At 38.2% G+C, this 11319-nt stretch overlaps 2 protein-coding genes across 4 annotated transcripts in view; both read left to right on the forward strand.

Moving 5' to 3' along the window:
- Positions 1–262, forward strand: part of LOC107836847 (UDP-glucuronosyltransferase 2A1-like) — a 3023-nt gene extending 2761 nt beyond the window's left edge. The window contains exon 7 of the mRNA XM_016674212.1: positions 2–262. Coding sequence (XP_016529698.1) covers positions 2–81 — 80 coding nt within the window. The 3' untranslated portion in view covers positions 82–262. The remainder of the gene's footprint in view (position 1) is intronic.
- A 1002-nt stretch (positions 263–1264) lies between these two features.
- Positions 1265–10424, forward strand: LOC103141980 (UDP-glucuronosyltransferase 2A2-like). Of its 3 annotated transcripts, XM_016674225.1 has the most exons (8): positions 1265–2017; positions 6348–6350; positions 6962–7093; positions 7417–7565; positions 7658–7789; positions 8997–9084; positions 9440–9659; positions 10015–10424. In XM_016674225.1, exons 1-8 carry the CDS (start codon positions 1363–1365, stop codon positions 10295–10297), a joined length of 1662 nt encoding a protein of 553 aa, XP_016529711.1. In that variant the 5' UTR covers positions 1265–1362; the 3' UTR covers positions 10298–10424. The 3 variants fall into 3 exon arrangements, with proteins under 3 accessions (XP_016529711.1, XP_007557880.2, XP_007557879.1); XM_007557818.2 differs by lacking the exons at positions 6348–6350; positions 6962–7093; positions 7417–7565; ... (2 more) ...; positions 9440–9659; positions 10015–10424 and adding exons at positions 2247–2395; positions 2527–2658; positions 3635–3722; positions 4072–4291; positions 4835–5457 and having other exon boundaries at positions 1265–2152; XM_007557817.2 differs by lacking the exon at positions 1265–2017 and having other exon boundaries at positions 6348–7093.
- The last annotated feature ends 895 nt before the right edge of the window (positions 10425–11319 follow it).

Raw genomic sequence — 11319 nt, forward strand, 5'->3', positions numbered from 1 at the left:
ATCTTCATCCTCTTCAAGAGCTGCAGCTTCTGTTTCAAGAGATGCTGCAGCAGAAAAAATACAAAGAGAAAAGCTGAATGAAAATTGAAGTGAGAGTGGTGTTTGTAGCACTTTTCTCTTTAAGAGCTTTAATTACAAAAAAATGTTTACATGACTGATCATGACTAATGTTTACATTTTCTGATACATATTCATTTGAAATATCAAACATCTTTAAAGCCAAAAAAACATTTCACCTCAGCATGACCAGGCCACCATTATGCTTATGTGTGATGAGTGTATGTTTAGTAGCTAGCTGGTGATTTTTAAAAGAAATTTTTTGTTTCAATTAATGTGTTTAAAAGCTTTTTATTGTACTGTAATGCACTCCAAGTTAAAACTGATAATTACAAATGCTACATAAATTTAACAGAGAATCAATTTTATCAAATACATTTTTATAAACAGGATGCGTTATGCTTTACATCATATTTTATGCCATTCTCTCATCAAAACATTCCTGCAGTATTGCTCTGATTCTTTTATTGTTTGAGAAATCGATACTCTCCCGTGGAGCCTCCTGCGCAACCAACAAGAACACAGAAAGTGGTTTCTGAATAGTAAATCAAGAAGAAAACCCTTGTCTTTTCCAGCAGCCACTGAAAAGCTAGTAGAGCGGTGAAACTAGCTGACCAAATGCACTGGAGTTCCACCTGCGTTGCTAGGTGACGCGCTGGGCTGGCTTAGGTTGCTAGGTAACGACTCAATACCCACAGAATGTGACTTAACTATCGGGAGATTTTTGAAGAGATAGAGATTGAATTCAATGTGTTAGAAAAAGAAACAACAAAATAAAATTTCAGTTAGGATAAACATAAGCTAAAAACAGCATAAAATAGCCACTTGATTGTGCTATAAAATGACACTATGTCCCTGGAAAATTCATTGATAATATCTCGGACCATCATTAAAAAAATAAATAAATCAAGATTTGCACTACATATAAAACAAAAACAAAACGGGGATTGTTTATTTCTACAACTAACTCGAGGGCAAATGTACAAGCTCATGAACTTGTGAGTAAAAATTACCTTTAAAAATGCAATAACAGTTGGTAGCTCAGCAGTGACAAGTTGTATCTGGTAACCTTTAAAATCTCTGAGTAATCAGACAAAAAGATGGATGAAGAAAAACTAAATACTGAATAACCAGGCTCAACTATTCTCATTGTCAAAGCTAATTATTTACCGATTTGCCCTGAATTTTCTCTGATCTGCTTTTTTTGTACTTTTGTAGCTATAACCCTTTACCTCTTTAATCATTTTCCTGGGGTGAGCCTGTTATCTTGCATCATTCGGTACAAAGAGGAGAAATTCAGAGTTCATGTGGTTAATAAGTATCTGCACAGTCCACCTGTTAAAAACCACAGCTGGTCTATCGATTGTCACATGCACCATGGAGCTGCGTCTCTCCATCTGTGTCCTGCTGCTGCTTTGTGCTGCAAAAAGCTCAAATGGAGGGAAGATTTTGGTGTGGTACACTGAGGCCAGCCACTGGATCAACATGAAGCCAGTACTGGAGACACTGATGGACAGAGGACACCAGGTGACGGTCCTAGTCCCAAGTACATCGCTGTACATGAACAGCAGCGAACCGTCTCGCTTCCAGTATGAAACTTTTAACATTGACGTCTCCCTGGATGTTATGGAAAGGTTTGTTGAGGAGTTCTTACATTTCAACATGTATGAGATGGACTTCATGAACCCTGTTCAGATTTACATTAAATTTATACAATTAATGAACCGGAACACAATGATAACTTTGAAGTTTTTGGACGGAGTGGTGAAATCGGAAACCATCATGAAGAAGCTGAGGGAGGGAAATTACGACCTGCTATTTGCGGATCCGATCTACGCCGGCAGCGACCTGACTGCGGACATTTTGGGAATTCCTCTCGTCTTTTCTTTACGTTTCTCAATAGCTAATAACTGGGAGAGGCTGTGTGGTCAGCTACCTGCTCCGCCTTCCTTTGTCCCCGGTTCAATGAGCAAACTAACGGACAAGATGGACTTCTCAGGGAGACTGTGGAACGTTATCTTCTATGCTTTGCAAGACTTAGTCCTGGAACACGTTATACGGAAAGAGACTGACAGATATTACTCTGAAATCAGAGGTAAGTAATCTTAAAATTATCACAAAAAGACAAAGACGTGGATAATGTTTTGTCAAAACAGGTGTCATAACTCTTCCATTGTCTACTATAACAGGAACACCCACCAGTGCCTGTAAGATGATGGGTAAAGCTGATATCTGGTTGATGAGAACCTACTGGGATTTTAATTTTCCTCGTCCACTCCTCCCCAACTTCAAATTTGTTGGAGGGATCCACTGCAAACCAGCTAAACCTTTGCCAAAGGTGCAGTTATAATCCACAAATTTAATAAAACACACTTAAATCTTGATGTAAACAAAGCCACATCACTAACACAATTCTGACTGAAGCCAACTGACTGGTTTCCTGAAGCTGAAAATGTAACTATTTTACAGAAAATTGAAAAGTTTGTCCAGAGCTCTGGAGATGCTGGGATCATTGTCTTCTCTTTAGGATCGATGGTAAAGAACCTGACCACAGAGAAAGCAAACATGATCGCCTCAGCGCTCGCTCAGCTTCCACAGAAGGTCAGTAGGATCCCCAAATGTCAGCTGTAATCAGGATTTTACACTACAATATGTACAGCTTCTCTTGCTTGGTCATCATAAACGACCACTAAGTAGCACAGACTTTTTGTCAACTTTAGATAAATTTTCCCAAACTGAGAATAGCGTTTAATAACCTGTATAAAAAATATAATGTAAAAGCCTTTTTTTTCCTCACTCTCTGACATTGAATCAGAATTAACTTTTGATATTTTGTTAATCAATTAGGATTTCTGTTTCCTAAATGCTTACACCTCTTCCCAGTGCTATCATTAGTGTCTGTGCAAATGCACCACTCCTTACCAAAAACAACCAGTCAGAGCCAGAACGGTCTTAGCGCTGTCGATCAACCTCATGTATGTGCTGCTCACTGTTGGCAGAGAAACAACTCACTATTCCAGAAAATTGATCCACCATCATCGGTGGCCATGCTAACTAGCTGTAGCATTCATGGCTGACTCTGCTAACAGAGAGCAATTGGGAGGGTGTGAGTTGCGTATACATGAGTGTGATTGGCAGTGCTAAAGTCCTCCTCCTGACTCTGACTGGTTCTGGCCATACTGTGTATTTTCTAGTTAGCACTGGCAGAAGACAGAGTATCTTGATTTTTTCGCATATTATTTGTCTCATACTATGATGTCATAGTACATAGCAGCAGTTTTAACGAATGTGTGAAAATAAGGTTTTTTTAATAAAAGTTAAATGCCCCAGCATTGAAGTTCAGAAGAGCGAATGTAACTCACTAGTATTTGGTAAAATTATTTTTATACTGCAGGGCATAGGTCAAACCTTTTGGATATTATTTCAGACTTCTAGAAATAGTTTACTGGACATTTGGCCCATTCCTCCAGACAGAACTGGTGTAATGGAGTCAGGTCTGAATTGAGATCTGGGCTTTGTGATGGTCACGCTAAAGCACTGACTCTGTTAGCCACACTGAAATGCTCTCCCTCTGCAGGTGTTGTGGAGATACAGTGGGAAAATACCAGACACTCTGGGTTCCAACACTAAACTTTATGACTGGATGCCCCAAAATGACCTGCTTGGTGAGTAAACCAAACAGCTTGAAGCAAAAATATGGTTCACCAAACCATAATGTCTACTAGTAAATTTACAGTGAAATCAAAATGTCACGCAAGGAAACAATGAAAATCGATGACACTAAAGGATGAGCAAAAACATAAGACTAATGAGCGATAAAAAACTGCTATGAACAGGACGTGCAACTGGAAATGTGACAAACGAGTCTGGACAGACTTTCTAGCACAACACCGTTTAGAAAACTGCAGCAAGATGTGATTTTTATCTGGAGCGCCTTCGCGTATCAAAAACCCTTTTTGTCTGAACTGTTGCACAGAAATAGACAATAAATGTGTAATAACTGGCTCCTGTCAGGTCATCCTAAAACCAAAGCTTTCATCACTCACGGCGGCGCAAACGGAGTTTTTGAGGCCATCTACCACGGCGTTCCCATGGTGGGAATCCCCACGTTCGCTGACCAGCCAGACAACATGGTGCAAATGGAGGCCAAAGGAGCTGCAGTTGTTGTCAACTTGAACTTCATGACAACTGAAGTCCTCAGAGATGCAGTCAACACTGTCATCAATGACAAATCGTAAGTTACCTTATGCTGCTGTTGGGTATTTACTGTACCGTTTATCATATATTGTGATAAAAAAAAAAAAGTTATTCTGTCAAAACTGTTAATATTGACAGAATCTTTAGTCTTATTTTCTCCACTGTTTGTTTAATGAAGGTACCAATAAAAATTTGTTTGAAAATATATTACAAATCACACTTATTTTTATAAAAGTATACTACAAAAGGGAATGTGTTTCAAGACCAGTATTTGTGATTGCTATCATACCTACACAGTTACCTAAAAAATAAATCTAAGTAATTAATAGAAAATATAGAATCATAGTGAAAAACAGTACAGCTGTGAAATTGCGCAGCACATTTTATACCAGCTGCTAATTTTCTGTTATTTATGGGAGGGCCATGCTTTCAAATCATAGCATCGAGTGGAAGAAAAAAGTGTGTCGCAAAAGACAGTGCACTGTAAAAACAGCTGTTTTTAAACGACTGCGATGCAAAGACCATTATATACATGTTTTAAAAAGTGATGGTCAACTTTTTTTTCCTCATTCATCAACAGCTACAAAGAAAATGCAATGCGACTCTCCAAAATCCACCATGACAGACCCATGAGTCCTCGGGACGAGGCCGTCTTCTGGATCGAGTTCACCATGAGGAACAAAGGAGCCAAACACCTGAGGGTCCAGGCCCACGAACTCACCTGGTACCAGTACCACAGCCTGGACGTCCTGGCCTTCCTCCTTGTTATAGATCTGCTCCTCATCTTCATCCTCTTCAAGAGCTGCAGCTTCTGTTTCAAGAGATGCTGCAGCAGAAAAACAAAGAGAAAAGCAGAATGAAAAAACTGAAGTGAATAAATCTGATGCCTGAGCAAAAGGACATTTCATAGCAAAGTTGTACCAATGTGTGTTGTATTCTTAAAATTGCCTTTAAAATAAGCATATATTTGTGTGGTTTTGTCATTTTTTTCCATGGTTTTAATTGAAACATCTCTACCAAACCTTTTACAACTATCACAAATATTCAGAGAAAACTTGGCACAAAATGTCTTGAAACAAATATTAGATTAACATATCGATACGTTATCAGAAAAGTGCTAAACAACAGTTTGTTCATGGAAGTGGCATTATTAGGAAATCAAATTTTGAATTCAAATTCATGTTTGAAATAAAAACATGAAATTAAAAAACGTGTGTATTATGTGTGTTGAATGCATAGTAATGAGGTTTTACGTTTAGTAGTAGAATATTTTATTTAAAAAAATAAAAATACAAAGAGTCAAATAAGTCTTAAGGTATGCAACTTTACATTATTTAATGACACATTTAATGGTATGTTGTTTTTAATTTCATGATATGTTAAGGTTGGTTGATATCAATAATTATTGAATTAGTTTTTTTTATATATATTTGAGATATTGCCAAACTGGTGTGACATTTCTTGTTTTATAGTTTCCCCTTGATCTTCTGTACTGATTTTCTCCTTTCACTCCACGCTGATGTTTATTTTTAAAGAGTTATGAAGCAAAGTGCTACAATCTTAAGCTGCTGCTGCCCAGCAACAGGCCGTTGCTAGGTAACCACAAGTTACTCGACAACTCGTTGCTAGGTAACCAAAAAGTGAGTGATTTAGCTGATGCCGCCAACTTTTCTTAGCTAGCTGTGAGAGGTTGAGGAGCTAAAGTCTTTTCACTGTCTAAATCCCCCAGAATGCTGTGCGGTTCTGGATGGGAGTTCAGTGAAATTATTGATATTCTATCAGATGAATTATCTATAGATACTGATCACGTCTATATATATTGTTGTTGATGTATTGCACTCCTACAAGAACCCAGACCTAAAATACTTTGTAAGATTTTGTGTTTTTGCAGTGTACAGCCAGTTAAACGCTCAATAAAGATCCTCCTGTACATATTTGAGTCACCCACTGCTAGGTTAGCCGTTATAACCCTTTACCTCCAGCTGCTTTTATGGGGTGAGGCTGTTATCTGTTGTACTTCAGTACCAACAGGACAGTCAGAGTTCATTTAGTTAATAAATATCTTTCAGGTGAACCTGTTGAAAAGACGGGAGCTGGTTTATCTGCAGACACAGAGCCGCCATGGAGCTGCGTCTCTCTGTCTGCGTCCTGCTGCTGCTTTGTGCTCCAAAAAGCTCAAACGGAGGGAAGATTTTGGTGTGGTACACTGAGGCCAGCCATTGGATCAACATGAAGCCAGTACTGGAGACACTGGTGGACAGAGGACACCAGGTGACAGTCCTGATACCGAGCACATCGATGTTCATGAACAGCAGCGAACCGTCTCGCTTCCAGTATGAACCTTTTAATGTTTCCGTTCCATTAGAGGATATGGAGGATCTTATGGAGGAGTTTAATCAGTTCTCCATGTACGAGATAGATCACATGAACTACTTCCAGATTTATATCAAATATATGGATATTATGAGAACTGACCTACAGAATAGTCTTAAGATGCTAGACGGCGTGGTGAAATCAGAAACCCTGATGAAGAAGCTGAAGAAGGAAAACTACGACCTGCTCTTTGCTGACCCCCTCCTGCCTGGCAGTGACCTTGCAGCGGACATGTTGGGAATCCCTCTGGTCTTTTCTTTACGTTTTTCCTTGGCTCATAATTGGGAGAGGATGTGTGGTCAGCTGCCTGCTCCTCCCTCCTTTGTCCCTGGAGTTATGAGCAAACTCACAGACAAGATGGACTTCTCAGAGAGACTGTGGAACGTCCTCTTCTACGCTCTGCAGGATGTTGTGATCAACCATGTTATGTGGAATATGTTCGATGAATACTACTCAGAAGTCAAAGGTGAGCAATTCAACAAGAATCCTCAACATGCATGGCTCCCACAAGTCTGAACCGCCATCTTGGTAGGCAAACACAGCACAAAGCATAGCTGAACCATGTCTTTGAGAGACTGACAAAAAGAAAATATGGGAAAAAAGTTTAAAGCTTAATGGCTGTAATGTCCTTAATTGTTTATACGCTAGGTCTAAGCTTGTGGCTTGTTTATTGTTGTCATAGCAACAGTTCATTATGGATGGCTACCAAGATGGCTGTCAGCTATGTATATACTTATGTGGGACATGACGTTTTTTAAATTGTTTATTACATAAAATGCTTTGTATCAGGAACACCCACCAGTGCGTGCAAGTTGATGGGTAAAGCCGATATCTGGTTGATGAGAACCTACTGGGATTTTGATTTTCCTCGTCCACTCCTCCCCAACTTTAAATTTGTTGGAGGGATCCACTGCAAACCAGCTAAACCTTTACCAAAGGTAGGAACTTTTAAAAACCATATAAACAAATCACATTCTGTCTCCATAAAAAAACCAAACCCGCTGACTTTATAGCTTTACTGACATTTCAGGACATGGAAGAATTTGTGCAGAGCTCTGGAGAGAATGGCATCGTGGTCTTCACTTTGGGATCCATGATTAAGAACGTAACTACAGAGAAGGCAAACCTAATAGCTTCAGCTCTTGCTCAGCTTCCCCAAAAGGTTGGCAATATGTTCAGTGTTTTCTCCAAATGACCTCCTTTTATCATCTGATGCAACTTTTCCCAACTTGGCCCTGATCAGACGGGTGTTGACACTCACCCAGAGGTTTATTGGGTTCATAAGTAACTATTCACTACTGGCACAAGCAGATTCCATTCAATTTATCTGACCTTTATAAAGGCAGAAGAAAATCTCATTTTCGATATAAACTGGTTCCAACTTAAAAAATGTCTTCAGATTTAACTTTTTTTTTCACTTTCTGAAGGTTAGTGTTCTCTTGTTTAGGTTGCTGTAGTTTGATATTAAAGGATCTCCTTAATAAATTAATTACATTTATATAGCGCTGGACAATATGGCTGAAAAACATCACGATAAGCGTTTCATATCAGTTAATATCAATGATTATTGATTTGTTTTTTGTTTTAAATATCCGAAATACTGCCAAACTGGTGGTGTTAACTTTCCCATTTCTCCACAGCTTTCACACCATGCTGTTATTTACCGTTAGGCAAATATGAGGCACAGTGGCTAAACCTTAAACTGCTGCTAAACAGGTTGTTGCTAAGTAACCAAAAATTACTCAGCAAGTTGTTGCTAGGTAACCAAAGAGTGAGTGAGTTAATTGATGCTACCAACCTCACTGCAAAACACAAAATCTTACAAACACAAAACTATACCAAAAAGTTTTTTTGATTTAGTTTCTAGTGCAAATATCTTAGTAAACTTGAAATAAGATAAAACTAGCAACATATAGAAATGTGTTCTGAGTCAGTAATTATTTATTTTGATTTTTTTTATCATGTGTATATCATGATATATATTGTTACTCATTTATTGCGAGTCCTACATTGTGTTATTGACTTTACAGTAATCCCTCTTATTGAGCATGCATGTAGCGACAGTGGAGAGAAAACACTCCCTTTTAAAAAGGAAGAAACAAGTACAAGCGGCCATTTAAGTGCATCTCAATGTGATTGATGAAGAAAAAAAAATATATTGTCCGAAGGGCTGGACAATTTTTTTCCAAGATAAAGTAATTTAAATACTCAATAAAGACAGAACAGTTCATTGATTTTACAAGCAGGATTTTGATTGGAATGACAATACTCAAATTTTCCAAACCTCCAGTCTCATCACTATGCAAGGATGAAACATCAAAAACATTTAAATTCTCTTAAGCTTTCTCAGCATTCTGTGTTGTTTCTAGGTACTGTGGCGATACAACGGTGAAAAACCAAAAACTTTAGGTTCCAACACCAGGATATTTAGCTGGATCCCTCAGAACGACCTGCTGGGTGAGTGAAGTTCATGTCATTCAGAGAAACAACGTGGCAGCAGAAATGTTGGATTGATATTTGTGCAGTCAGACTGCCTGCTGACAACACTGAAATGTAACAAAGATGCTCAGCAGAAGTTACTATAGAGGTCAAGTTATTGATTGAATAAAAATGAATAAAAGCCAAGTTACTGTTTCAAAGAAAAACACGCCATTTGCCAAGTCCTGTGAGGTATAAACAACTCACCACTTGGCTTAAGACCTTTGAAATGACTTTATGTAAAATAGCTTTTATCATTATACACCGCTGACCTCAAATGGCTTTAGTTTGAAAATTAACTCACACTCACATGACATGCTTTGGTTTCCATCAGGTCATCCTAAAACCAAAGCTTTCATCACTCACGGTGGGACAAACGGGATCTATGAGGCCATCTACCACGGCATTCCCATGGTGGGAATCCCCATGTTTGCTGACCAGCCAGACAACATGGTGCACATGGAGGCCAAAGGAGCTGCAGTCATTCAGAACCTGAACTTCATGACAACCGAGAGCCTCAGAGATGCAATCAAGAGCGTCATTAATAACAAATCGTATGTTTTGAATAACAGAGAAATTATCAAATAGGTTAATTTGGATTACTTAAAGGTTTCAGTTTTTTAAGAAATCGACAATACAAGTGTCTCCCAATGAATTTGCATATTATAAAGTGAACCAACAAGAATCATGATCTAATTTCTGTACACAGAAAAAAAAAAATCACAATGCTTAGCTTTGTAAGCTTAAATGTAAAAGTTCACATTTTCAAAGTTGTTAAAGAGAAAAGGTTCAATTGTCTCCAAGATGCACCTTTGAATTGTTGCAAAGGGTTAAAAATGGCTGCTGTTGTGGCAATCTCCCTATTTGATGAGTTGAAACTGACAGATACTTGTACAAACTCATCCACAGATACAAAGAAAACGTGATGCGACTCTCCAAAATCCACCATGACAGACCCATGAGTCCTCGGGACGAGGCCGTCTTCTGGATCGAGTTCACCATGAGGAACAAAGGAGCCAAACACCTGAGAGTCCAGGCCCACGAACTCACCTGGTACCAGTACCACAGCCTGGATGTCCTAGCCTTCCTCCTTATTATAGATCTGCTCCTCATCTTCATCCTCTTCAAGAGCTGCAGCTTCTGTTTCAAGAGATGCTGGGGGAGAAAACAGCCAAAAAGAAAAGCAGAGTAACAGACTTTAGATTTTAGTTTTTGGGACCTGGTACCTGTGTTTGTCACCACTGACAAAAAAAGTCCAAAATAAAGTAAAAACAACTAGACTATATGGCAAGAAAAAAAAACTTGTATGAGAATAAAGTCATAGTAATAAAGTTGAAACAATGTGAAAATAGAGTTATAATATTTTGAGAATAAAGTTGTAGAGAATAGTCAAAATAATGAGAATACATATTTTGAGAATAAAGTCATAGTATTGCGACCAATCAATGTTATTCTATTAGGTAGGTGAGGTGAAACTTTACATAGATACACAATAAATATAAATATTAAATGATCCAAAATGGCCCAGTGCTCATTATTTAAAATAGTAAAAACCGTAAAAACCACTGGCTCAAGTACAGCATCCTCATTAGGACAAGATTAAAAGAAATATAAATATAAAATGATAAATTGAATTTTGGGATCTTAAGGCGAAGTCATATTATTACAAAAAAAGGTAAAAAAAAAAAAAAAAAAAAAAAAAAAAAAAAAAGTCATGTGAGAAAGTCATATTTCGAAAATAAAGGTTGCCCCAAATACTCTGTAGCATAATTTCAATTGCAGACAATATGGCGACGCCCATTGTCTGCAATTCCTTTACCGCACTTATAGCTTTAGAAGCGGTTTTACTTTCTATAAACAAACACTACTTTTAATTTGGGTCAGTGTAAAGGCGCTACATATAACACTGATTTAAGACCCACTCTTGCTTTTGTGTCTTAAGAAATAAACATGTTTTTTTTTTTCTTACTGTCGATGCTAGGAGGTAGCGGCCATATTGAAAAGTGAAGTCCATGGAACTAGTTGGAGATGCTCTCAGTGGGAAATCCGACCTCTGATTGGATTCCAGTTAATTTTTCAGACTGGAAAGTCGTCCATTCCCAGTTCTTGTATAAACTGGAGCAGCATCGGGTTTGTTGGCCTTTCCTGATTTGGAATGACGTCATTATACATTGCAGCTGCGCTTATTAGACGCGCCTGAAGATAATTAGGTAA

This window comes from Poecilia formosa, unplaced genomic scaffold (assembly GCF_000485575.1).
Source record: "Poecilia formosa unplaced genomic scaffold, Poecilia_formosa-5.1.2 Scaffold92, whole genome shotgun sequence".
NCBI lineage: Eukaryota > Metazoa > Chordata > Actinopteri > Cyprinodontiformes > Poeciliidae > Poecilia > Poecilia formosa.

Bases quoted from the DNA above. Each gene is read 5' to 3' on its own strand.
- LOC103141980 (XM_016674225.1), top strand. From the start codon at position 1,363: ATGTGGTTAATAAGTATCTGCACAGTCCACCTGTTAAAAACCACAGCT. The intron at 7,790-8,996 runs GTTGGCAATATG...TGTTGTTTCTAG, and splicing joins TTGCTCAGCTTCCCCAAAAG to GTACTGTGGCGATACAACGG. The intron at 9,085-9,439 runs GTGAGTGAAGTT...GGTTTCCATCAG, and splicing joins CCCTCAGAACGACCTGCTGG to GTCATCCTAAAACCAAAGCT.